This window comes from Myripristis murdjan, chromosome 5 (assembly GCF_902150065.1).
Source record: "Myripristis murdjan chromosome 5, fMyrMur1.1, whole genome shotgun sequence".
NCBI classification, from domain to species: Eukaryota; Metazoa; Chordata; class Actinopteri; order Holocentriformes; family Holocentridae; genus Myripristis; species Myripristis murdjan.
In genome coordinates, this window is record NC_043984.1 from 25,246,783 (window position 1) to 25,273,853 (window position 27,071).

The 27,071-nt window shown below is 40.5% G+C and overlaps 2 protein-coding genes across 2 annotated transcripts; both read right to left on the bottom strand.

Annotated features, from left to right (window-relative positions):
• Window positions 1-73: 73 nt before the first annotated feature.
• dcaf12 (DDB1 and CUL4 associated factor 12) lies at window positions 74-16,244 on the bottom strand. Its single transcript, XM_030051690.1, has 9 exons — window positions 15,794-16,244; window positions 11,356-11,646; window positions 9,926-10,189; window positions 9,192-9,252; window positions 8,239-8,432; window positions 8,039-8,104; window positions 6,519-6,681; window positions 2,852-3,030; window positions 74-2,241 (listed from the first exon to the last, which is right to left on the bottom strand). Exons 1-9 carry the CDS (start codon window positions 15,851-15,853, stop codon window positions 2,083-2,085), a joined length of 1,437 nt encoding a protein of 478 aa, XP_029907550.1. The 5' UTR covers window positions 15,854-16,244; the 3' UTR covers window positions 74-2,082.
• A 2,586-nt stretch (window positions 16,245-18,830) lies between these two features.
• ubap1 (ubiquitin associated protein 1) lies at window positions 18,831-26,751 on the bottom strand. The gene is made up of 7 exons (XM_030051069.1): window positions 26,601-26,751; window positions 24,118-24,166; window positions 23,769-23,893; window positions 22,559-23,395; window positions 22,266-22,421; window positions 20,384-20,485; window positions 18,831-20,134 (listed from the first exon to the last, which is right to left on the bottom strand). The coding sequence occupies exons 2-7, from the start codon at window positions 24,155-24,157 to the stop codon at window positions 19,994-19,996; spliced, it is 1,401 nt and encodes a 466-aa protein (XP_029906929.1). The 5' UTR covers window positions 24,158-24,166; window positions 26,601-26,751; the 3' UTR covers window positions 18,831-19,993.
• Between the last annotated feature and the right edge of the window lie 320 nt (window positions 26,752-27,071).

A 27,071-nucleotide genomic window follows, 5' to 3' on the forward strand; every position in this document is an offset into this window, starting at 1 on the left:
AGCGTGACACACTGGCAATATTACTTAGTGTGGTAATCCCACAAGTATGAATAAATCCAGGAGAAATATTACATCAATATACGTTTTATTTTTATTATTCACTTTCTTTTTAAAGATTTAATAGGTTGTTTTTTTCAGATGCTGATATTATACAATATCCTCAGATTCAGTCATTTGTAAAAACATTCATGAGGTGTGTATAAAAAAAGAGGGCATCACCAAGTAAAGACAGGTCAGTCCACACACTTCCTCATATACATAAAAATGTATGCATTTGTCCCTATGCATTTTACACATACATATACATACACATTTATATATAAAATACACTTTAAAAGTGTTGGTTATTTGTTCAACTTGTGGTCGTTACTGGGGTTTCTCTTTTCAATCTAGAGTTATCATGAAAATTGTGGAGAAAAGTTCCATGTAGAAAAGCAAAACTATGATCGCCTGCAGCAGTCTTTCACAGAAAGACCTGAGGAAGGCAAAACGTAACTCAAGTCTACCCTGCCTCTGCCAAACAAGGAGAAGAGCAGAAACACTCAATCCTTGATACAAAAAAAACTAAAGAAAAAAAAGAAAACTTTTTCAACAGCAGTGATAACAAATGTCTGTAACTGCAGCAGCATCCAACTCCAGGGTGGAGTCCAAAAAGTCTTGTTAGTTCTCCTTGCATCTTTCTTAAATTGGCAGAAGACCCAAGTTAGAAGTACCTCAGATCTTCTCTCCGAATTCCTGTAGGACTCAGAGAATTACAAAGACTTTGGGGATTCAACCCAGTACTCAAAGGCCCCGATGTCTGTCACTTCTCATCTTTGATGACACTACCAAACTTAAAAATCTTAGAGGAATTCTGTGGTAAAGCCTAAATTTACAGATAGTCTGTCAGGATTTGAAATGAGTCTCTGCCTGAGCCAAGAAACCACTGCCAATGGACAAATCTGCTGAAAGCGGTCTCATCAAAGAAAACAAGAAAATAAAGGGCAAAGAGGCTATACATCCTTCAGCAAGTGGAGTTAAACACCCCTGAACTATTGAATTAGGGTGACAGAGAGGGGAATAATAAATAAGAATAAAGCTTGTAGGAATAATATCAGCAGGGTAAGTTCATCAAATCACACAGAATCAAAAATAATAATAACAATAATAATAATAAAAAATAAAATAAGTGTGTTGGGATTATTCGTAGCAGAATAACTACATTGCTTTTAGCAATCTTAAACTGTTACTCCTTTACATCATCTCAGAGAGAAAAATATGAACACACTGTCGCCTTTTGATTAGGTAGGCTATCCCCTTTACTTTACTTCTGATTGAAGAAAACAGAAGTTCTTAATTGTTCTTTGTGATCATCATGGCACAGGACGGCCAGTCCCAATCAGTGGACATTCTATTTCAAATTTCTTTGCAGGAATCAAATTGCACCCCTGTTCAGTCCTTCAAAATTAATCGTCTCTTCAATCCTCCTTTCTCTCTCCCTCTTTATTGCCGTCCATTTCAGTGAGAGAATGAAGAGGAGCTGTTGGGAGAGAATTCCAACATTTACACAAAGACAGTGTCATATCACAGATGAAACCAGCGCCAACACTTTCCTTACATACAACAGCAAGCCGACAAAAACAAGAGCATAGTCCAATCTCTGCGCGCTGTTTGTAAATGTTTTAAATGAAAAATTATTAATGTCATTCTTCATTTTTTAGCAACTCTCTTCTTAGTTCCTCAGTGGCAGACTTCGCATTTCTTTAAAATTCACTGGTTAATTCTTTATACATCTATACAAAAAACTGAACAGCTGAGGTGGGGGGAAACAAAGGACTAACTGGAGGAAAGGGGTAGTGTAACAGTGGATACAAAGAACAAGATACACAACACTGATATTCAAAGCCGTGACACACTGAGGGCAAGATCATGCTCCTGAGTCCAAGAGTGAGCAAAAGGCGACCAGAGAGACAAATCAATAAGCAAGAGAGATACCAAAAAAAGGTGATGTCAAACGACCTGAAGATAAGGAAGTATGGAGGGACCGGATAAGTTAAAGAGCAGGAGGTGGATGATGTAGTGATGCAGAGGAGAGGGAAGAGGCTAGCTCCAAAGTCCTGCGTAATTGCCATGCAGGCCAGAACAGAGTGGTCCGCCGGCTACAAACAGCTTGGTGCCAGAGTCGTCATAGCAGTGGGTGTACACAGCGTTAGGGAAGGAGTGGATGTCTGAGAAGTAACTCCTCCACGTCTCGTCGTGATTCTGAAGGCAGCACAGAGGAGGAGGAGGAGGGAGGGGAAAGAAGGAAGGCATAAAGTTGAAAACACAAAATCTGCAATCTGTAACACTTAAATAATTAGTTTATATACATATATATGTATATATATGTATATATATGTATATATATATATATATATATATATATATATATATATATATATATATATAAGTTCTTTTAAATTCTTTGTTTACATGAGCAAATTTCAAGTTGATCTTTAGCCTCAGTCGCAACATTATCTTCTCCATTATCCAGCTTAGACTTCCCAACTTTCGTGTTTTTGGGCCACGCTAATATGTGTGTGTGTGTGTGTGTATATATATATATGTGTGTGTGTGTGTATATATATATATATATATATATATATATATATATATATATATATATATATATATATATATATATATATATATATATATAATTTTATTTTATTTTATTTTTTTTTAAAGGAAGCTATAATAAAGTATTTCTACAGCTACAATAATGAGTTAGTTGTGCAAGCTCTGCAGATTTTCCTTCAGGTTTGCACCTCAACACTCCAAAAGGAAAATCTTTACTAGACATGATGGATACTACAAAAGAGATTATACAGACCAGCCAGCCCTTCCCTGTAGTGAGCTTGAGGATGCCCTCTCCTGGGCGCTGCCGGTACCCGCCGGCTGGATTCAAGGGGTTCTCCAGGAATCTCTGGGCCCGGATGTCATAGAAGAGGAGGGACCCTTGGCCTGTTCCAACTGTCACGATGTGTTCATAGAAACTCACAGAGCGGATCCCTGCACAAAGAAATATATGGTTTATGGACTACTGATGAGTAGAGATTCAAAAGAGAACTTTAAAAAGTTCATTTCTGGGCCCACTGCTCATCCCTTCCAACTCAACAACTAGCTCCTCTGAGAGTTTCTGGAGTCTGGCAAGTTATCTTTCAGTCTGTCAACTGTAGCCCGTTTGCTTTTCCATCATGCACAGAGCACTGTAGTCAATAAACTTCAACTGTTTACATATAATACATACATATACATATAATGACACAGTGGCACTGTTACTAAATGTCATGTATGCGACAATTTTTATTTTCACTTTAGCAACTTTATGACATGTTCAAACCAAACGCAAAGTGAATTTCCACTTTACAGACTTGTACAGCCATGAATTTTTCCACTCGAACTGAAAAATTTCAACTCGTGCAAAATTTGCGTCATTCATGTCACCTAGCACAAATTCACATCTATTCGAATCTTTGCACTGATTTTGTATGTAATCACAACATGTGATGAATTCTCTGTGTTTGGTCTGAATATAACAGTGCACACACCATATCAGTTCTCATTTTGGCTGAATCAACTGAAGTGTGAGAAGCTTTGGTCACATATATCTTTCTCTTTGTAAAGAACTTATCTGATTTTGTTGTCCTAGACCAATATTTATTTTTCTCTGTCTAGACCTACTAAAAGTGTTCAGATGCCAAATGTTGATTAATTAGATGTATGACAGAGCATGTGATAAGCTATTTTACATTTTTGCAGCTGGTGATGGGAATGATCTCATTTTTGATTGTCCAGGCCTCTCTCCTATTTTCTACCTCACAGTCACGCTTTACCTACTTGGTACATGACTGCCACCTGTACACTCTAAGGCCAAACAAAAAAATACCTTGGGTTCCGGTTCCTTGTCATTTAAGGGCATGAATAAGTAGGGAATTTATTTTATTTTATTTTATTTTATTTAGCATTTTAAAGATGGGTAGGGGGGATTTATTTTATTTTATTCTTTTTTTATTTTCAGAAGCGATGCATGGGTTGCTTTTTAAATATAATTAATTCAATATTTGCATAAGCTACCACCTTTTTAACGGACTGAGCAGCGTTATTACTAGCAGAGGGAGGTGTCTCTGGCTCGCATCGCAGCGCTAGGTACCTGAAGTCGAATACACCCATCACGCCCACCGCCATAGAGCCAAGATCCACGGTGGGGGCAGCTTGCACTTGCAAATCTACAATGGCACTGTTTCACCTCTTTCACTACATCTACGAAGGTTTTCTCTTGTAGTCGGATTATTTTCACTAGTGGATAGTGAGGACAAATCACACACACCGTGCGGAAGTCCATTTTTTCCGGCCAGTCGGTGGCATGTGATTCCATGAAGTTATTTTCCGAAGTTACGCGAGAATATCACAAATAAGGCGAGTGCAACATAGATCAAAATAAAAGCCCTGCTTAACTTTTCACCAATGCCAACAAGGTCACACTCGGTCACAGAGTGCCTTTATTTTATTTTTTTAATTTTATTTTTACACAGAGACCAATAAAATAACCTGACTCGGGGGTTAAATGGGACACCCGGTCGGGAACTGGAACCCAGAATTTTTTTTTGTCTGGCCTAATGATTATTGCGCATGGATGCTACTGCCATAATTATAGAGGGTAAAGGTTAATAAAAGTAATTAGAGCCAATGAGACATACAGATGATAAACGTTTATATAGAATGAAACTTTGTAAACCTAAGCCTCTACATGTATGTATGTATGTATGCAGTGTTGGGCAGTAGCGGCGTTACAAGTAGCAACGTTACTAGTTAAACTTCATTTGTCAGTAGTGTGGTCATTAACGTCACTGTTGCCTAAATCAAATAGCTTTTAAGTAGTGAAACTATTTTACTGATGAAATAGCATGGTAGCGTCCACAGAAGCTACATTTTCCCAGGCATTTCTAAACCTTAAACGCAGCAGAGCTTTTGCTGCAGTTTGAAATATAACTTGGAGCAGCGGGTGACGTCACTGCTGCTCACGGACCTGCAAGTGTAGCTGACAGACACTCTTCCGTTTGACGTCGCGTACCTGTCCTAATTGTCTGCTGCAGCAGGACACAAGCACGCAGGTGACAAAGATGACTGTGATTTGAACCACGTTATTGAGTTTAAACACTGTCATTTAAACATTGTCCTCCAAATGTGCCCTAATTTTAGCATATAACACAGGTGTGCACACAAATATACATAGACACACACACACACACTAACTATACTAACAATATACACACACACACATATATATATATATATATATATATATATATATATATAGACACTTCCCCCACATAAGCATATACACACCACCTGCTTTTTTGTTATTATGAGAGGCATGCTGTTTGTTTTTGTTGCCATGGTTTGTAGCAGTAAAAGTAGAGAGAGCACAGTTTCATAAACTATTGAACTGAACATTTTTTTGCCTGACTCTCTGTTTGACTGACAATTTTATTGATCACTAAGATAGCAATGACTTGGAATGAAGTTGGTTCGATGTTAAAAAAAAAAAAAAAAAAGTAGCTTTGGTGTAGTTAAGCTACATTTTGTCATTGTATTGTAGCTTAGCTTGCAACATTTCTCTGGAGGGTAGCTTCAGTGTAGTGAAGCTTCATTTAATGTAGAGTAACTGGTAGCTTAGCTCACTACATTTTCCAAGTAGCTTGCCCAACACTATATGTATGTATGTTTATATGTATTTATTCATTTATTTATTTTCTGGATGACACAGTCTTCCTCTGATGTGAAGCATGATTGCAGGTTTACATGGCTGCAGTCAGATCTGATGAGCAGATTGTCAATGGGATAATCCAGCACTTCTAAGAGGATTACACCCCGCCTGGCACTGGTCGGTATATTCTAAAACAATCAGGTGTTTATATGAAGGTGTATATATGAAGTTCTGTTTTTGGGAATAAGTCTGAAACTGTGTGATGAATATTATATTTGTCTGCATGTAAACACAGTGTGACACTGCGCAAGATGCAGCAACAGACTCTAAAATTTCTTGTATATTTTCTGTTAAAATTTCCCTTAGGGGACAGAAAAATCTGAATCAGAGAGGTCTATGTGTTCACACATCTACAGGGTGTCAAAAGAAACATTGATAGCATAAGGATCCTGCCACACAATTTTGTAGAAAACAAAATTTACATAACAACAGTACTGAAGCAACACCAGCACTGAATAGTAAGTATAACAAGACTTTGAATTTGGGCATAATGAGTCTTCAAATGATTCTAATTGATGGATTGCAGACTCCTTATTGCTATGTAGCATATTGTGTTTTTGTCACAGTTTATATAATCTAATAAGGGACCATACTGCGGTGGACCATGGCCTATATTGTAATATTGAGTTTGTACCAACTGCACAAAATCATGCCTCTTCCCTCAGCTAGGCCTTTGAGTACAGCAGTTTAAGTAAAGCTAGTAGCCTTAGCTCCTTTTAGAAGTACTCACCGCTACCTCTCTCTCTGGAGTTGACTGACTTGATGCTGTGTGTGGGCTGCCGTGGATCCAGAAAGGAGACGTGGGCCTGGGAGCCCACAGCATACACAGACCAGTCCTGTCCATACGCCAGACACACATTCTCTTTGCAGTGAGGCAGCTTGGTGGACAGTAGCTAGAGGAAAATAAGTTAAAGAAGATATAAGTAAGGTTTTTACTGCCCCATGTCACAAAATGAGTACACCGCAGGGCACTAATAGGGTTGTTGATCAATATCATAATAGCTTGACTAGGTGGTGAGGATCACTGCTTTCAAAACTCACTGTCCAGCCCATATTCTGCTTTGAAACAGAAGCTATCCATTCACTGAAAATTTCAAGACACTTAAAGACACCTGACCTCCCTCCGAGTAGCCTACTTCTCACGTATTTCTTTCTGTAAGCACTGTGAACTGCACCGTGAAGAATGGTGTGCCAAGTGAGCAACGAGAGTTACAAGATACTTCAGCTACCATTGATATTAATTCCAGTGATGAGAGGAAAGTTCATGACAAAATAATAAATTGGATGATATGCATATGGAAGTTCAGAAAGTGATTTCAGCTGCAGTCCAATATGTAAGAAATTAATTTCAAAACGGTTCTTTCTATTTTAAACACTAGAGAGAGTGCAAGGCTCGCAAGTTTTACACCTGCAGTGAGCTCAGCTAAACACAACTGTGAGGATCTAGTAAGCTGGCAAGATGGACGCAAAACTGAAACTGACAACTCTGCATCAAGCTTTAAATCTGCTGTGCAGCTGGATTTGGGGTTTCCAGTTAAGGTATAAAATATCAACAACTGACAAGACAAATTGTTTGTACCTACTGTAAGAGGTCTGCAACACTAGATATATGCTGCACCATATACAACACAACTCCAAGGGAAGAATGTTCCAGTATATGGTTATTGTTGTGTTTGACTCTGTAATATGTAGCCGTTTCTCTCTGTACTCCTTTAAAGTATACTTAAAACTAAATTTACTAAGACTGGAATTCAAACTTGGTAGAATTGACCATGATACCACTGAAGATGAATATGGATGGAATTTCGCAGTCGGGCAGACTTGTAAAAGATTCATACAGATTCGCCTATCAATGACATCCATATTCTATGTAACAGTATCATGGCCAATTCAGATGTACACTTCAGTGTTTTTTAGCTATTTACTCTTGAAGCTGCTGTAAAAATCTTATTTGGACCGGCATTAAAGATGTTTAAAGTTTTAAAGTCAAACTTGTAGTCAACTTGTTTGTGGTGATTGGTTTTTATTTTCGAGGGGAAACAAATAGACTTCACTTTAAACTGTCAAAATAACTGTCAAAATATTGTGACAATCCGTGAATTCAGAGTTGCATATCAAACCAAACTATTTAATGTACCGTTACAACCTAGCCAACTTCACAGGCTGGTAAATATGTAAAAAAGCAGACACCATTACACAAGTGAGGGGAAATCTTTCAAAAAAAAAAAAAAAAAAAATGCTGTGATTTACCTTGCACAAGTTGTGTTCAGCCTTCCAGAGGTGGAAATAGCCATCCAAGGAGACAGCACCCAGCTCCTGCAAAAAGGGAAGACCATATGAGAAGATAGCCCTAAATAACTACCTAAAATAACGATTGATAGGACATTTATCAAATATTTTTCAACATGTTGGCATGTAGCACAGGATGACAATGCTAGTGTCAGACCTACCTTGTGGTTGTTGTTGAAGGCCAGAGCACGAACTTTACAGTTGTAAGGGTTGGTGTACTCCTTGGGGATGTCCTTGAGGGCACGGTGGGAGATGTGGGAGTAGCAAGGTACTGCCTCCTCGTTCTGACTCCGTTCAGCTTGGCTAAGCACCTCCTCGGTTACCTCCCACAGGCCCATGGAGCCATCCCGCGACCCTGGTAAATGAAACACATACAGAAGACCTAACTATGTCAGAAAATTTAAAATGTATGCATGTAATGTCTGAGAGAAATAGTAAAGAAAGGAATGAGATTAGGGTGTGTTGTAGAGGATGCTGACTTGGAATTAGTCCACTTTGGGAGGGAATCATGCAAATTCTTATCTAATGACCAACTCCCCTCTGGAGCTCCATATCCTTTACACCAGGTGTCACCAATTGGCGGTCCAGTCTGTAATGGTTCCGCCCAGACCACAAAACAGTCTGCAAACTTTTTATGGTGTGTTTGTTTGGTTTGGTTTGTTGTGGTTACTTTTCTCTTTCTGGTGTGTGTTATTTAAATCACTCAGCCAATCAATGCAACTATACAGCAGGAAACGCTTGTATTCAGTGAGAGAGAATCAAATGTAGGAGAAAAGAAAAACAAAAATGTCAAAGATGTGTTAAAGATAAATTCATATGGCACTTGATGTAACTGGTAATGCTCAGGATAAAGACCCAGTCTTGCTCAGATGAGGGCTGAAGTGAGCAGTATTTTATTTTCATTTCTATTTTTAAGAGAAACTCATTCAGATACTTCTATTTGTGAGTAGGTGTGCTTATTTAATTTTTCTTATTTTACTACGTGTCTAATGACAGAACAGCTGGAAGTATGACTTTTTTTTTTTTAGATAGATATGATGGCTTGGAATACTGCTGTTTTACAGGTTACAGGCTCAGACAGCGAGGTTGATTCTTACAGCGCAGATCAACTCACCAGATACAGCCATGCTGTCACTAATCCACGCTATGGAGAAGATCCAGTCATTGTGACCATCCTGTAAAACAAATGAGTACAATGTGAAAGCAGGACAAAATTGACTCATTTCATATAAATGTGTGTGAACGATCTAAACTGACATACTGATATAGGACTGGCAATTTGAACAACATTACAATCACGACAGTCGTAAATAATTGCAACAGATGTAAAACAAGCACTCAGAGTAATGGGACAGCACTCAGGATTGCAGCAGGGGTTCCTGATTCGGAACAGTAGAGTAGCAGTATCAGATCTCTTACACTTCACACTTCAAAGCACAACTGCTTTCTAGGCATAAGCATTTCAAAAGCAATGCTATCTCTCGCTAGAGTTCTATGCTTTTTTAATGCCATTCTACATTCACACAAAAAACTATAAACAGAACAATCAATCCAACTTTGGTTTATGCTAAGCTAATGTAGCCAGTGGACCCACACTGTTTCAGTGAGTATGCCAGAGGCAACGTAACACCTTCCAACCCCACTGGACAAACCCCATCTACAAGCATTATGGGCCCTTACTGGTGCATGCACATTTAAATAATGAAACATTACCGTGGCTACTGTCACCTACCAGCCTTATGTTCCAGAATCAAAAAAACTCAACAAAGCTAGTGGTGGCGGACCAAGAGTGTTTTGATGGGGACATAGCTGGATGTCAGTAAACTCAAACAGAGACAGAACACTTACATCTCCAACACAGACAGGGTCCAGAGTGGGCAGCCGGTAGACAGCCAAACTGTTGGGGTTGTCCCCTCCAGTAGCCAGTAGTGTTCTGGAGGGATTGAGCTCGATGGCATGGATCCCACAGCCCTGCTGGTCCAGCCTGGAGCGAGAACTCCCTGTGGGGGGGAAATGCCCCCCTACCACCCCAGAGCCTCCACCGCGACACTCCCTGTCCTTCAGCATGGGAATGCGTGTTATCTGTCCCGTCAGGACATCGGCTACAAAAAGCTACAATTGGATTAAGGAGACTTCTGGTTAGAATTAAATGTTCAGTAAGGGTTGTTGTGTAATCTTTGTTCAGAATAATAATAATAAGAAGAAGAAGATATTAATATTACAAACTATAATTACATAGATGTGCGAGAGTGCTCTATCCACAGTCACAATTATTTTTGAGATACTACTGATTCCTAAGGAAGAAATGGTCCTTTTGCTTGCTCTCTTCCAAATGGAGGTCAGAGAACAGGGACAGATAAAAATCAGCGCCTCTTGAAGTTGGCAGTGATTCGGTGTTTTGCTCAAAGACACTTAAGCAGGGCAGACATTTAAACCCACGTGCTCTGGTTGAAGGACTCCGTCACTACTAGTACACACCAAAACACCCTGCTACCCTATGGAGCAGTTCCTAACACTATAATATGGTGCTTGCATGTGGTGCATTGTGCTTGCATCAAATGACTCACTGTTCTGGTTGGTTTGAGCACTTTGCATTATGCAAGACAACAATAAGGTCACTCTCAGGAGACAGACGCCAGCAGAGCCTTGCGATGTGTTAAACTTGTGACACAAGTCTGTCTTGTAAGGCTATAATTTCGCCTTAACAGCTCCAAAACCATAAAGGACGGAGGAAATCCCACTTTAGCTCTGATGTGGCTCAAGCTGTTCTATTTGTTAATATCTACATTAGCCCCAAAGACAGTGTCAGTCAAGGCCTCAAAGGCTATACAGGTAACTAGCAATAGGCCTAAATGTAAAAATAGAGACAAGGCAATACCAATGTTTCAACACTGTATGTCTCTCACTGAAACTATAGGTTCTGCTAAAGCAAAGGTTCTCAACCTGGGCTCTGGGGGCTCACATGGGTGCTTGAGGGGGTTCCTGGGTGTCCCCAGAAACATGGGGAATATATTTATTTCACCATTCATTAACTAGACATTAGCCCAATGCAAGAATGTATAAAAATGACGATTTTGTTCATAGGTTTCACACACAAATTTAAAAAGTTGTGTGTCCCTCTGTTGGTGCAGCGAAAGAAGAGGACAAAGCAGTGGTGACACAATGAACACTTGCCTTCAAAAATGTATTTTTTAAAACTGAAGTACAGTGTTGGCTTGGGAGTATCTGAGAATAGCTCATGAATAAATTCAGTTAGTAACAAATTGTTCATAGCTCACCGTGTTGCACTTGGTCCCACACACCACCTGCCGGTGGTTGAGCCACTGCGAGGCAAACACTTTGTTGAGTCGCCCCAAAGAGAACTCCCTCTCCTTGAGGATGCCAGGAAGCCTGCCTGCCGCAAAGCCTCGCAGGCTCCGCTGCAGCCGCAGCTCATGCTGCTGTTGAGGTCTGAACTCCCGGCCCCTGAGGGCACATACCACCGAGCGCCGACTGCGCCACCACTGCTGGGCGTGACGCGATGACGAAGAAACTCGGCTCCGCTTGGGTGCCGTCTGACACCAGCCCAGCTGGGGAAACAAGAGCAGAGGTCATCATGGGCCTAGAACTTGCAAGTGAATAGTGCGGTTGAGAAACATGTATTCACAATCACCCCATAGTATTTCATACAAATGAGGAAAAGAGTAACTTAAATAATCATTACAAATTATAGCCTTGCATACACTATATGGACAAAATTATTGGGCCACCTACAAATTACATCTACACCTAAATCCATAGGCATTAAAATGGAGTTGGCCCCCCTTTTGCAGCTGTAACAGCTTCCACTCTTCTGGGAAGACTTTCTACAAGATTTTGGGGTATCAGTGGGAATTTTTGCCCATTCATCCAGAAGAGCATTGGTGAGGTCGGACATGGATTTTGGATGAGAGGGCCTGGCTCACAATCTCTGTTGTAGATCATCCCAAAGGTGCTGGATGAGGTTGAGGTCAGGGCTCTGTGTGGGCCAGTCCCGTTCTTCCACACCAAACTCACCCGACCATGCCTTTATGGAGCTTGCTTTGTGCACTGGGTCACAGTCATACTGGAACAGAAAAGTGCCTTCCCCAAACTGTCCCTACAAAATTGGAAGCGTAGAATTGTCCAAAATGTCTTGGTAAAGTGAAGCATTAAGATTTCCCTTCACTGGGACTAAGAGGCTTAGACCAACCCAAGAAAAACAACCCCATAACATTATCCCTCCTGCACCAAACTTGGCACAATGTAGTCAGGCAGGTAACATTCTCCTGGCATTTGCCAAACCCAGACTCATCCTTCAGACTGCCAGATAGAGAAGCACAACATGTTTCCACAGCTCCAAAGTCCAGCGGCAGCGTGCTTTACACCGCTCCATCTGACGCTTGACATTGTGCTTGGTGATGTAAGGCTTGCATGCAGCTGCTCGGCCATGGAAACCCATGCCATGAAGCTCCCAGCACACAGTTTTTGTGCTGATGTTAATGCCAGAGGAGGTTTGGAGCTCTACAGTTATTGAGTCAGCAGAGCGTCAGCCACTTTTACGCACTATGCACCTCATCATTAGGTGACCCCACTCTGTAACTTTATGTGGTTTGCCACTTGGTGGCTGAGTTGCTGTGGTTTCTAAAGACTTTCACTTTGCAATAATACCATTTACAGTTGATCGTGGAATATCTAGGGGGGAATAAATTTCGTAAACTGACTAGTTGCAATGGTGGCATCCTATTACATTACCAATACAGTACCACTCAAATTCAGTGAGCTTTTTAGAACGACCCATTCATGCACAAATGAAAAGGCAGACTGCATGGCTAGCTGCTTGATTTTATACACCTGTGGCAATGGGACTGAATCAAACACCTGAATTCAATGATTAAGAGGTCTGTCCTAATACTTCTGTCCATATAGTGTGTCAAAGATAGCATAGAAACCTTGGAATATTGATTTAATCACTACATCCAGCAACATTAGAGTTTTTGTTCAATCCAACTGTTAATTCTGACATTTTTTTTTTTTTTTTACATGTGTTAGGCTATAATTAAAATATTTAAATTGGTTTTGCCATATCTTAAGCTCATTCACTTCTATTCAGTTCCAAATGGCATATAAAACGAATCTGGAAACTTCTAATTTGGTCAACAAAGAAAATATATGAGTGCCACCAATCGTGTTTTACAAAGTTGTATCATGAGACTAATCAAGACCAAATCAACCACATTTTGAAATAAGTTGTTTACTGCTTCATGATTTCTTGATCCTCTCCTAAATCAAACTTCATTCCATTATTATATGTTCTAAGCAGTTACATTAGGACAGCCTCTGTCACTGACAACCATTAAGCCAACAGCCAAATTAAGTCAAGATGCTTCCACCAGCTAAGCTATAGTTCACCAACTGAAACAGAGCCCATTTGCTAAACTGCTTGCACGCTTTACATAACTGACAACCTTTTTCCAAATCATAGCATACTTTTATTATTTTATTTTAGATTATTGCTTGGTTTTCCTGTCCTTCCAAATTCAAATGTCAGGTGATTAATCTACCTCCAGTCTTTTATTTAGGCTATTGTATGGCAGTCAATGGAGACAGTTAGAATTTCATTGTGCCGTTCAACTGTGTATAGAGCTGTGACGGCTTTCTCCCATTCTGTATCCAGTATTGACCAGGTCAGTAGCACAGTGCGTGGTGCGGTGTCTCCTCTCTCCTAATCTGCATACTATCAGCAAATATATAGTACTGTAAATAGTAGTAATCCCATCAAGTCTCTAATAATGAATAGCCTATGTTGGAAAATGTTGATAACCAAGTCAGTGGATTTCTATTGGGTATCAACCTTGTGTTTACACCACGTCAAAAAAAAGTACTGAAAGCTTATTATTCCCCATTTGCAAAACACTTCTATTTAAAAAAGAAAAAAAATAGAAATCATTCTGTCTAATTGTGTTAAATCTCCTTCTTTCAATCTTCTTGACCTCCCTTCATTATATCTCTAAGTGCTGTGCCAGACCCGCTCGTCCGGAAGACCGTGGCCATTACTCATTGCTCACTGACCCAGATTCAAGAGGCCAACTAGGTCACATAAGTATCGGAGCATACATGCACACGCGAACACACCTTCACAGACACTTCATCAGGTTGGGCCAATGCATGGCCAATGAGCATGCACAAAAGCACTGATACAACATCTGTCTCAAGCAGGCCAGTGATATTGGCTGGCAACGACAGAGATGCCAGCTACAGCTGATGGATAGCACAGAGGAAAGAACAAAAGAACATACTAGAGACTGACTACAGAAACATTTTAGGTCAGGAATGCACACACATTCACTCGTTTCGATACAAGCCTATAGACACACCAAGCAGCCTAGTTATATGGCAAGCATGCAGTTTTTTCTTGTTTTTTGTTTTTTTTTTCCCACTCATTCATCCAGTAGTTCTAGCATGTAAAACAAATGTTTGTCGTTGAAAATGTCTACACAGACATTCAGGGATGCCTGAATAGGTCATTCACTGCCAGATGACATACATCTCAATGGCTAATCTGTGTATGTATATGTGTATATGTGTTTGGGCATTTATTTGGAGCATGCTTGGCAGGAAAATGTTGAAAATAGGTTGTGTGCATTAGCTCTGTTACTATAATGAAATGTCCAGCAGGCCCGACTTCTCATGGCTGCCGTTTTGTGTCAATATTCCCAATTTGGACATGAGATGAGCACAAATCCAGGACGCAAAGATTTCTATGCACCTAGTATCACTGAGAGTGTGGAAAGGGGAAATATTAATATTTTGCTTTAGCTAGCTTTGGAAGTTAGGCTATTAACTGGTACATAAAATAAAATGCTATAAAACACTCCATACCAGTGTCTGAAGGATAATATTGAATATTCCTATTATTGAGTCTCAAAAGTCTATGTGCTAGCAACCCTTTTCTCATTATAATTATTTTTTAAATAGAGCTTTCTCTTGGTATGATGGGGGTGTTTCACTGTTGCAGGGGAATGACGGTGGACGCCCTGACTAGGAGCTCAGTGAAATTAACAACCGGCTGAGTCATTTACATACAAAAGAAGAGAATCAGCTGGCCCTGTGTGATTAAACACTGAGTTTGAGTCTGGTATGTGTACAGACAGGTTAGTAAATGTGTAACGTTAGCTAGCTTACATTCTAGGCAACGTTACATTCAACATTACAGAAAATTTCAAATGACAACGAGGCGAGCTCAGCTTCGAGTCATGATCGCTACGTATCTAGGCGCTGACATCCATTGAATCTGGCCGAATAAAATGATAATTATTGGCGTTACCCGTTTCGGGCGACTGTGACTACAAATAAATTAATCCTGCTAACAACGTAAGCTAGGTTAACTAGCCATTTTGCTAGCTAGCTGTCGTTCACACCGCTACTGCCCAGCGTCGGCTAACGTTAACGTCACGCTGTTAGCGGCTCCTCTTTCAAGTGCATAGTAACGTTGACTTACACTGTTATTGTTTGAATGGAATCAGTGCCGACGAGGCTTTTGTGTCTACTTGCTGAAATTCAGTAATCAAACACATGAAATGTCACCAATTTTGCTGTCACTGAGCTAGCTAACCTAGCTCATATTAGCAAACTCGGCTATCCCTTCTACTTGTTAGCATGCTAAGATATTTAGCTAGCTAGCCATTAAGACCCATGCACCCGCTGGTTTCCGCCTACCTGTTGTTGGTCCTTGGGCTCTCCTGCCTTCCTTTTCCTGCTAACTGTTTTTCTCGCCATAATCCGACACACACAATTCCCTCACCCACATGGAGGGTAATAGTGACGCTGGACACTGGATCATATAATGGCGATTAGCTATTTTGTTCCTTGGCCCTCGCTGGCGGCGTCCGGCGACGAGGAAGGGCGATCACATAAAGGGAGAGGTTGACTAGTCGTTAGCTAAGGTTAACGCTAAACAGCCAACGTTAGCTCGCCTCCCGGGGCTCTCAAGTGAAACTACACACGGGCCTTATAATGGATTCCGTTTCGACAAAGGAGGTAAACGAGAGGCTCTTTCCCCGACCTATCTCTCTCTTCTTTTTTTTCTAAGAGTCGCGTCAGCAGCGGTGAAAACATTGAGCAGCGCGCAGCCGCATTCAAATTAAACATCAACAAAAACAAGGTCGTACGTGCACACGGGCGTAAATGCGTGCTCGTTCACCGCTCCTTACGCTAATTGACGTCATGCAGACGACGGGTTTCTAATAGTGCCTACTGTAATGTATCTTACATTTAATATGCCTTTTTGTAGTTATTATGTAAAGTAAATATATATATATATATATATATATATATATATATATATACACACACACATATATATATATAGACAACTTAGTATTAAATGTTTTTGGAGTAAAACAAACAGTATGGGTGTGTTAAGATGGCCACAAACTGCGTGATAAAGAGATGGAAGTACTGTCCAAAGGATGCAAGTCTGAAATCACAGAAATTATGCCACCTCAAATTATCTTAGTCAAGCTCTGTTAACACTGACATTTTTGTTTTTTACATCCTGAGTTAGTTTACTCTGGTCTCATTGTCAAGGGAGGCTTTGGATGGTCAAATAAGGATTCATTTCTATCCTGGCAGAGTTGTTCTGCTGACAGATCCACATAATTGGACGTTTCTAGTGGCACAAACAATGCCCCAGGACAAAAATCAACTCTGCATTGTTCTTGTCAACCAAACAACTGCAAAAAAAGAAAAACAATGCTTCTGTTGTGGGAGAGGGAGCAGGAGCTGTTTCCTCACCAAGTTCATGTAGCCCATGTTATCTATTGTATGAACCCAAGCTGAAATGATCCAAAATTAAGATTTTAAAAAGTGCAGTTCATCATCAACAAAAATAAATATTCACACAGCTGAAAAGATGTGTACATTTAATCATGTGAAACTTCCAAATGATTCAGGAGGGAAATGAACAATTTGCAAATTACATTTCATTAGCCTAAGAAAGAATGCTCCTTTTATTTTACCACAAGGAAATGTAAAGGTTGAACGCCCCATGTTTTAAGATGTGGTGACAGGGAAGTGGATGTGATATATAAACCCTGCCACAAACACCCACTTGCATTTGATCTCTCAAGCGACTTGGGGATGAGATTGCATTTCGACGACTCCAGTCACATCTAATTGACACAGAATCCAGGACCAGGTATACTGCCTTCACTCCAGTTTGTGTGGCCAAAGTGAAGAGGTGAGCGGCTCGTTCCGTTAGGACAACTTTGTTTTATGCACGGTTGAAGGGAACCTCGCTTGAATTATGTATGAAAGTAATACCTCTTTTGTGCTTGTGTGTAACTGAAGTGCATACCTTTCTGCTTCATCACAGTTGATTAAGAACAAAGGCTCGGGTTATGAAAAATATAACTTGGAGGAAAAAAAAAAAAAAAATTACTGTTGGCCATAGTGTCAGCCATATGTCAGACCCCTAGAAACCTGCCTGAAGTCTAGATTCTAGGTTAGACTCTCATAGGCCTGAGCCTGGAATACTGTTCTCACACCACCACAGAAGCTTGAAACATGCAAAAAAACATGGATTGATGTGAATGACAAGTTCACGGTGCTGAGCATCTCAAAGTCAAAAGTAATTGGGAAATCTGACCAGGAACCTTAAGATGGCCATCAGTTTCTAACGTGCAGTTGCTTCAACCTGTGCATGATTTCAGAAAGAGGTTCAGTTCCTGCAACCATGTGCTGATCCTGCTGGTAGTGGAATATTCACCAAAGACACTGGGTCACAAATTTTCTCTCCCACATTCACAGGTATAATCTGATTTCTGTATTGGCAGCATATTGCACTAAGATTAAAACTTCCTACACAGGTGCCATACCATCAATAGAGTAGCTGTTTGATTTTTTTTTTTTTTTTTTTTCCAGGGCAAGGGCAAGACACTGGACCAGTTTCATGCTAGGTGCCAGTTTTGCAATCCAGGTTTTTGCTCTGCACTGAATTAACTTGATTTGGTACCATGCCACTCACTAGCCCTTTCAATGCCTCCGAGTTCAAGATTATGGCAGCTGCTGCCATGATCTTACCTGGAGTGCAAATGAGTAGACTTATATTTCTCAAAAATGTATATAACTTTAATGGTCCATCAACGCAGTAGAAGAATAAAGGAATAACTGGACCAGTGTCATCCAGGAAAATGCTTTTGACATCTGCTGCCATGATCTTACCTGGAGTGCAGATGAGTAGACTTATATTTCTCAAAAATGTATTTAACTTTAATGGTCCATCAACGCAGTAGAAGAATAAAGGAATAACTGGACCAGTGTCATCCAGGAAAATGCTTTTGACATCTTTAGACTGTGACCCCTTTTTAACTTTGCGATTTTGTCATAGGGAATGACGAAAAAAAAAAAAAAAACATTAAAGACACTCACTTCATATTACGTGAGGAAAGACCTTTAAAATGTGAACAAGTCAACAAACCAAAGTCATGTTTGATTAGACTGTATGATGGTATGAAATCCAATGAATAAGTGACAGCAATAATTGAAAATCTTTTCTCCTAGTCCCCTATACATTTCCAGCAAGGCTTGAAGACCATATTTCCTCTCCCATCATTTACTGGTAAAAGTGCCAGTCAACAGTCACACAATATGAAATCTCTATTGCACTGTAATGGTTGCAAAACAACCCTCATTTATTAGGGCCCGAGCACTGGAACAGTGCGAAGCCCTATTGTATTCTTTTTTTTTTTTTTTTACTTTTTCTCCACTGACTCTTTTTCATTCTACAAACAGAAGCCAATAACAATCAACAGCTTCACTTCAGCCTTTTTTGTATGATAAAGAAGAGCTCTTTATTTTTAAATGAAAGTGTCAGTGTACTATTTTAAATAAGTCAATAATCAATGAAATGTGTGTGCGTCTGTGCAATATCTGACACATTAATTCCAGTGGGGTGTGTGTTGGGACATGTCTTAATATTTCCTACAGAGGAACTCCCTCCTCCCCCTCTCCATTCCTTTAGCAGTCCATTCCAGTGCAGGTCCAAGAGCCTACTGGGGCAGTAGTTATCACTTTTAAGTTAAGAATTATCATGACTTTATGGATCGATTATGCAGTTCATGAAACCAAAAGCAAAGTAATGGAATCTCTAAAATGACATGGAAACTTGCCCCCAGAACAAATAAACAGACAAAATGAATAAGAGCAGAGAAAACATGAATCAGAGAGCAGGACAGAACCAGGCGCCAGAGCAGAGAGGGCACTTCTTGGGAGTCAGTTCTCTGTCTGGTGACGGTGCCCTTTTGCTTTTTTTCTGTCATGATGTTAGTTGGTTCAATTATAAGAGGGCCGTCTCAGGGCCCCCTATGCCCTCCACCATTTACTAGGTCTGCACTGAGCAGTGGAAGATGGCAGCTTAGTTGGCTGAGAGTGTCAGTGTTCAAACTGGTCTTTCAATGAAGCGCTGAAAGGCTCCAGGCTCCTCCCACTGAGGTGTTGCAGCCCGCCTGCAGTCAGCCACACACTTCAAAGTGGTAGCCATCAGCATGGCATCAAAACATCACAGCACAATACTTGAAGTCTCTCTCTTTCGCAATCCATCCTTGAATCCCCAAGCAGTACCAAATCTGGAACTGGATCCTAGGGCTTCTTACCAAAAAAAAAAAAAAAAAAAAAAAGACCATCAAGAATTCTTAGACTTTGACCCCCACCACTCTAGGCACACAGTCTTTAAGAAGTGCTGAGACATAATAAGTTTTAGCACATAGAGGGAAATAAAACTGTCTCCCAGCTGTCCCTTCCACAGCCAGGGCAAGGGCAGGTCTTAGTGTGATAGGGTAGGCAGAAGGAAGAGAACTGCGTCGGGTGATAGCGGGAGGCGAGCCCTGGGCTGGGCACTGGTTGGCTGGTTAGCTGGGCTCAGCTGGCTGCAGCACGGGCCATCAGGTCCTCAAGAGCCTTGTCCTGGTCATTGTTGTGAACCAGCAGCACCTCCTTGATGGTATCCCGTTCAAAGCCCATCTCCCCAAACCTTGACATGAGCTCAAGGAACTGCAAGGCCTGGGCATAGTGACAAATATTGTTATTGTTATCTATATCCTTCCCATGGTTCCACATTTACCATAGGTCTTAAAAAATCTGACAAGAGGAGTTAAGAGATTGGGTCTTCTTATGCAGTCACCAGGTTCTCCAAGATTAATTGACCTTTGAATGCATGCACATCACGCATAAGCTTAAGCTGTTTTTTCTTTGATAAACATTTTACACAGATACACATTTATGTCTTGGCCAAATAATGCATGGACAAACCTTTTCCTCAGAACACTGGTACATCTCCAGACACTCCTCCACTGCACTGGCATCAAAGCCCCGCTCACACAGACGTCCGTGGACAAACAAATAGTCCAGTACCTTGGGCACAAAATGAGTACATGTTTACTATGTCTAATTACAATATGTTAACTTAAAAACAGGAATTATGTGAAGGACACATAAAACAAGAAAATATGGAGTTTCTATTTTTATGATGAGAAAACAACACAAAGTTACAAGCTAATAATATGGACAGAATTGACTCATGCCAATATTCAAAGTTACTATTTTTTTTTTTTTTTTTTACAAGGTTATTGTTCCTTCATTGCAATTCTGCAACAACCTGTGCTAGGCCTTCAGGGATGCCATTTTTTAAAATGCCAATACAGATATCATATATTTTCCCACCCATACTGACCAATTCTGATATACATTCTTAGTACAAATGTAGCATGTTCACCTTTTCAGATATACCAATATTAAAATAACTTAATTTTTTTTAAACAAAATGTTAGTTTTGTTAAATTGTGAATTTCACAGTTGTTTTAAGTGACCCATTCCCATAAGAAAACAAGTGTATTCTTCATCTCCCACTAAGGATGGTGTGGATTTAATTATTTGTTTATGGTGGAAGGTACTTTAATTACAGCAAAACTGAAATAGCAAAGTAATTTTGCCTAAGTTCTGGAATATATTAAACAAGCCCAATGCTGACAAAATGGTGCTTCCAAATTTGAAAGATGCTCGCTTGCTCTTTCTCCAGTTCTGCAAGGTGTGTTTCTGCAACTGCTGTGGTTAATCTTGTTGTGACAAAGCAGTTTTGCATGACAGGTGTATAAGTTATTAATCTGAACAATAATTTGGCTACCAGGCCACCATGTTCTGATACTGAAAGAGAACTACATTACTCATCCAGCTAATCTTGTTGATAACACACTGATGAATGATGTGCTTATCATTATTCTAGTAATGATACTAATGGCAAATACAATATTTGTGCACCAAGGTATAAATATATATATATATATATATATATATATACACACACACACACACACACACACATATGAGAAATGTCTTATTGTTTCACATATTGTTAAAGTGCTAAATGTGAAAGTATATCATGAAATGGATTTCAGGTCATATCGCCAGTCCTATCAACCACCATCGTCACCATAATCTTATGGCCTTGGTGGCACAGGCCATATAGCAATTGTATAGCAGACCACAGGACTTGATCTGTTTCCATACTTTTTGAGACAGTGGAATGTATCATATGATTTAGGGGTGCCGCAACATACAAGTATTGACAATAACAGTGATATTTTAAAGATGAAATATTGATATCATATAAATAATAAATAATAAATAACACACATATGGTAATATTGTGTAAATAATCCAACACCTGTTAAATCATTTCCATTTCTTTCCATTCTCAGTTTGTATCCCTTCTTCAACACCACACATACACACATCTGATGTGGTTACAGACTTTCTCTCCACCTCTACACACTCATATTTTGAGAGCCATTCATTTGCCAAAAAGACAAAACACATGATAAACAAAGTTAAAGATGGATTTGACTGATAGCACTATTAATATATATTTTTTTAATTTTCTATAGATATTGCAATATCATTACGGTGAATTCTTCTGGCCGTGATCATGTAGTGAAAATGTGATATTGTGATAGCCCTAAGATAAATACAATGACTTTATTTGAATGCTATATTTTCGGTTATTTTATTGCATTGATGCTCTCCTGTGCACAGTCAGACAGACACACAAAGATAACAGTTTCAATTTCAAGCACATCAGACAACAAAAGACTTAAGGTTCCACATTTCTGCGCCCTGAGGTGAGAGGTAGTCCCACCTGCTCCACATTCTGCCCTTGTCTCTGCATGGCTCGCAGGACACCTTCATAAGAATACCCCATGCCCACAATGGTTTCCACACACTGACGCTCACTGGGAGTCAGGCTAAGAAGGGCTCCTCCGCACGGCAGACCAGAGCCTGACCCTGGGTTGGCCTTGGGATAAAAACACGAGTGTTGAACAGGTTATGAGGTTTCTTACACTCCATCTCATGCTGATTTTCATCATCATATCCCATATGACGTAAACAAATTTCTTTATTCAAGCATGCAAAATGTAATAGCATGCTCACCTGTTTGGGTTCTCCACTCTTGGTGTGGCTAGGTGGTTCTGGGCCGACAATGACGTGGCTCTTGGGTAGGGTTGGGGGGCTCCCATTGGGTAGGCTCTTTCGGGGAGCAGGAACAGGTACAGGGAACGGGGTGTACCCCACTGGGGCAGGGTCACTGTCCCCAGGATCAGAGAGCTTGGGGAATGTGAGAGAGCGAATGTTACAGGGCCGATCATCTGTGTCTAACCCCCCTCTCCCAGGATGCCCCGCTCTGTCCATGTCCAGTAAGTTAACAAGCCCGTTGGGTTTGTGGGTGAAGCCCGGTTTGGATGAGAGGCTGGTGTTGGTGCTGGGAGGAGAGGGGCTACTGCCACGTGAAGCTGGCCCAAGCTGGATGGCCTCAGGCGAGGATACAGAAGGAGGAGGCTGGGGCTGTGGCTGACTCTGTAGGATGTTTCGGAGCTCCTCCTTATCATCCAAAGTCTTGAGTTCCAGCTTATCAAAGGGGTCCTCTTCCCGCTCAAAGTCTGCTAGGTTGAGGCTGTGTGGTTGAGGAGTGCTTGGCTGAGTCTTCCTGGGGCCAAGGCTTGGAGCAGGCAGGGGGGTGAGGATGGCGTTATGGCTCAGTCCTGCCAGAACAGGGTTCAACGCTGGGGGTGGAGGATCCTGGTCCTCTCCAGCCGGCCGAGGTCTCTTCCCTCCACCACCATCAATGTCCTGGGACTGGGCCAAGCACTCCCTACTCTCTGACTCCTGTCTGGCTGCTGCTGCTGCTTCTGCTGCTCTGGCCTCTGCTGCCCTGGCCTCAGCCAGTTCCATCCCCCAGCGCACGCTCCGCCGCTCCAGGGAGAAGTCATACTGTCAAAACCATGGTAAGAGGGAGACAAAGAGAGACACGCAAAGGCAAGAGGTGAAATAAGGCAACGGAACAAATGGAAGAAAAAAAATTACCAAGTGTGACAGCAACTTGACAAAAAACTGTTGCAGCTCCAGATGAAAAGATTTGAAAGTCATGTACAATGCTGAACAGTAAATTTCAGACTGATTTTAAGTCACTGTAATATATCTTTGTATTAATATACTAGGTGGTTATTGAAACAAAAAAAGCTAGTACGTTTTTGAACAGGCATGCCAACACCTAGCAACCACCAAAACAGCTCTTGATACTGAAGAATCACCCTTTTTACAGGGTGACGCCAAAGTCAGCTTTTCATCTCTGCACAAGCCTAACCTGCATATCAGCCAGTACAGAGCCACAGTCTGGCAGACAGAAACCAACAGGCAGCCCCACTTTGGCCGGACACCGAAACTTTTCATTGATCTTGAAGGGAACATCATCAAGGTAGCTGATGGGTCCTGAAAGTAAAAGAAAAAGGTCAAGGTGAAGAAAGTGACGGTATCAAGTGTTATTAACACTGTTATATGAAAAAACAAAACCAAAAAAAAAACAAAAACACATATCAACTCATGCACTAATTTTCCACTGGAAACATAGATACCAGTAAACCTTGAAAAATCACTTCACAAATCAGGACATCCTAGTCTTGAGATGAGAAAAACAAGTAAAGACAGACCCTTACCATTGTTGTGTACATCTGATCCAGACTTCCTCGCAGCCATTTAGAGACTCTGAGAACAGATGTAGGCACATAACAAGTCAAGAATGCATAAAGGAAATTTTCAGCATTACAGAACTATCCAAATAATAGGATTCCATATATCTTGGGATAATCTTTAATATAGAGTGCCTACTGCCGGTGCAAAGAAAAACTTTATGTTAACAAACACTTAGCATTTTACACTTAGGTGAGCAAGATCCCTCTGCCACTGGTGGCTTTGCTAGCCTGTGTTGCCTAATTTCAGTGAGAAGTGCCAAAGAGGGATAAGGCTGTTTATATTCAAAGAGGCAGAGAAAGCGATAAATATGAGTATTAGGCAAACTGCATGTCTTAAAAAAAAAAAACCCTATGATGCAACAGAATGAAAATGGCCCACAGTGAATTTTCTAGTCATGCCACATGGCAAGGGGGTTTTCATTCTAATGTACAGATTTGTCTGACATGGCAGCTTCTGACATTATGTCTCCCTCTGAGCTCCAAAACTAGTCCAAATCAGTGGAGATAGTCTGTATCTCAGTCAGCTCAAACTGACTGTATTTATCTGCATTGCTACAGAGGATTCTAAAATCAAAGAGCAGTAGGCTATACGTTATCACAGAGCCCTGTGTACAACAGAGCATCACAGGTTTGTCTCTCTGCGGCATAAGCTTTGTATATTCCACTAATTTGCATCTGAAATCATATAATTTTTTTTTTTTTTTTTTTGGTCATGTCATGTCATGTCACAATGCCTGGCATTATCAACAAAGAAAAGCCAGTTTCCCCTTTCACTACAGATGTACTTTGATCTGCTGTGCGTGTGTGTAGTCCCATGTTCAATGGGAAAACTCTGCTCTGCTCTGACTGATTGGTTTCATATGAACTGAAACTTTTGCCTCAACAGGTGGAGAACAGTTAACAGTAGTTTCCTCATTATTAAGACGATTAGTTCTTGTTGCCTGTGCTGAGCGGCCTCATATTTGTAGCGAGGTACACACAACGGCTTCATTTAGCTGCTTAGTCTGCTGCTGTTGGGTAAATCTGATTATTAATCAAGTTAAGTCCATTTTTTTGTATAGTCCAATATAATTAATTACAAGTTTGCCTCAAGGGGACTTTACAGAAATACAATACAATCTGTCCAAAGATTTTAACATTAGATAAGGAAAAAAGAAAAGAAAAGAAAACCCTTTTAAGAGGAGAAAAACTAAAAAGAAACCTCAGGGAGAGCAACAGAGGAGGGATCCCTCTCTCAGGGTGGACAGACATGCAATGGATGTTGTGCACACAGAACAGAACAAAAAATAACAAAATACAACACTGAAACAGGATAATAAAATTGCAATGGATTAATGGATTTATAAGATGCATGAAGAATGTGGTAAGAAGGACGCCAAGTGGTACCACTGTGTACTAGCCAGTGCATCACACTCTGGTGTGTAGTACAGTGGTACCTGCTATATACTTTCCGCGTCATGTAAAAATAATAATAATAAAAATAGTAATAAAAAAAAAACATGGGGTAGGCTCTCCAAGGAAATGACCGACACACTATATGGCGCTTTCTAACTTTAAAGATACAACGTGGAAACGTATCGTTGTCGCCTAACCTTTTTACGGGCACACACAGTCCTGCTAAACTAACATGCACAAGTTTAGAAATCCAAAAGTAAGTATTTTAGTGATCGGCTGTATCAGTATCACGCCCTTTGGCTTTGATGTCCATAACTAATACACTGATCTGATCATGTGGGGCTGCGTACTGAACATGTTTGTATAATGGGCCTCATTTAGCTGAATTTAGTGGTAGTTAACCTTACATAACACGTCTTCACAACATTAGCTGCTGGCCACAACAAACTGTAGTTACAGTCAGAAGCCAATAACGTTATTTGCGGCTAAACTATTGAAAAAACGCTGCGAAGCCCAGTTGGAGGAGTTGAGTTAGCTTAACCGCTGCTAAATCATTTTTTTTTTTACCAGTGTTACTTAAGAGTATCGCGTCGCACTTTTCGTTCATCACATTGTGGGAAGGATATAATATCCAACTGGAAATGCTAAGAGCAGACAACACAAGGGATATCCGTAAGCCTCGCAAGCAAACCTTTGCGTTATTAGCTAAGTTATTAGTTAATCAGCAACAAGCTAATCTACAATTGCCTTCAGTTAGCTGAACATGCAAATTAATGCTAGCAGTAATGCAGTGGTAGGTTAGCTAGGAAGCCGAAGTCGGGCTGGAGATTGGGTGGTAATATTGTGTAAAAGTCCAATCAGCGATTTAGTACGCCGATGAACACCGTTAGCCACCGGCGAGTAGGCTGTAAGAAAAAAAAAAAACTTAACGTTAATGCTAAATAGCTTAGCTTAGCGGCTGGCCTGGCTAGACTGTTGTGGCTCGCTGTCTCCCATCTGCCACCGCCCCTGCAAAAAAACTGGCCAAACACCCCAACAAACACTCCTCTTACCTGTATCTGCTCCGTCCTGTGTTTTCCGAAATCCTAACGATGTGTTATCCAGATGACACTCGGGTCCAAGCTGTTCTCCGAATGAGTTTTATTTAGATTGAAACCTCTTTCCTGCTTCATCGTGGGACGCCATCTTGAATTGTCAACCTCCCTTTCTCGGGCTCCGGTGTGATGTCACGTCATCTCGGTGACGACATACCGACACGCAACTGTGAGTCATGTGTGTAATGAGGAGGAATTGAATATGAAGACTTAATTAAAAAAAAAAAGAAAGAAAGAAAGAAAAGAAAGAAAGAAATGGAGCCTACACTTAAATTTCATAAACCAAATTTTCACCAATCGTTGGTAGGGTTCTCATTAACAAAATGCCCTTGAGATACTGACAATAAAACTAATGAAATTTTTTTTTTCTTCAATTGTCTTTAGGAAATTTGTATTTATATGCTGTGTCACATTACTGTCTCTAGTGAA

Bases quoted from the DNA above. Each gene is read 5' to 3' on its own strand.
- dcaf12 (XM_030051690.1), bottom strand. From the start codon at position 15,853: ATGGCGAGAAAAACAGTTAGCAGGAAAAGGAAGGCAGGAGAGCCCAAG. The intron at 10,190-11,355 runs GTGAGCTATGAA...ATCCAATTGTAG, and splicing joins GTGGGACCAAGTGCAACACG to CTTTTTGTAGCCGATGTCCT. The intron at 9,253-9,925 runs GTAAGTGTTCTG...TTTGTTTTACAG, and splicing joins ACCCTGTCTGTGTTGGAGAT to GATGGTCACAATGACTGGAT.
- ubap1 (XM_030051069.1), bottom strand. From the start codon at position 24,157: ATGGCTGCGAGGAAGTCTGGATCAGATGTACACAACAATG. The intron at 23,894-24,117 runs GTAAGGGTCTGT...TTTTACTTTCAG, and splicing joins ATCAGATGTACACAACAATG to GACCCATCAGCTACCTTGAT. The intron at 20,486-22,265 runs GTGGGACTACCT...TTTGTGCCCAAG, and splicing joins AAGGGCAGAATGTGGAGCAG to GTACTGGACTATTTGTTTGT.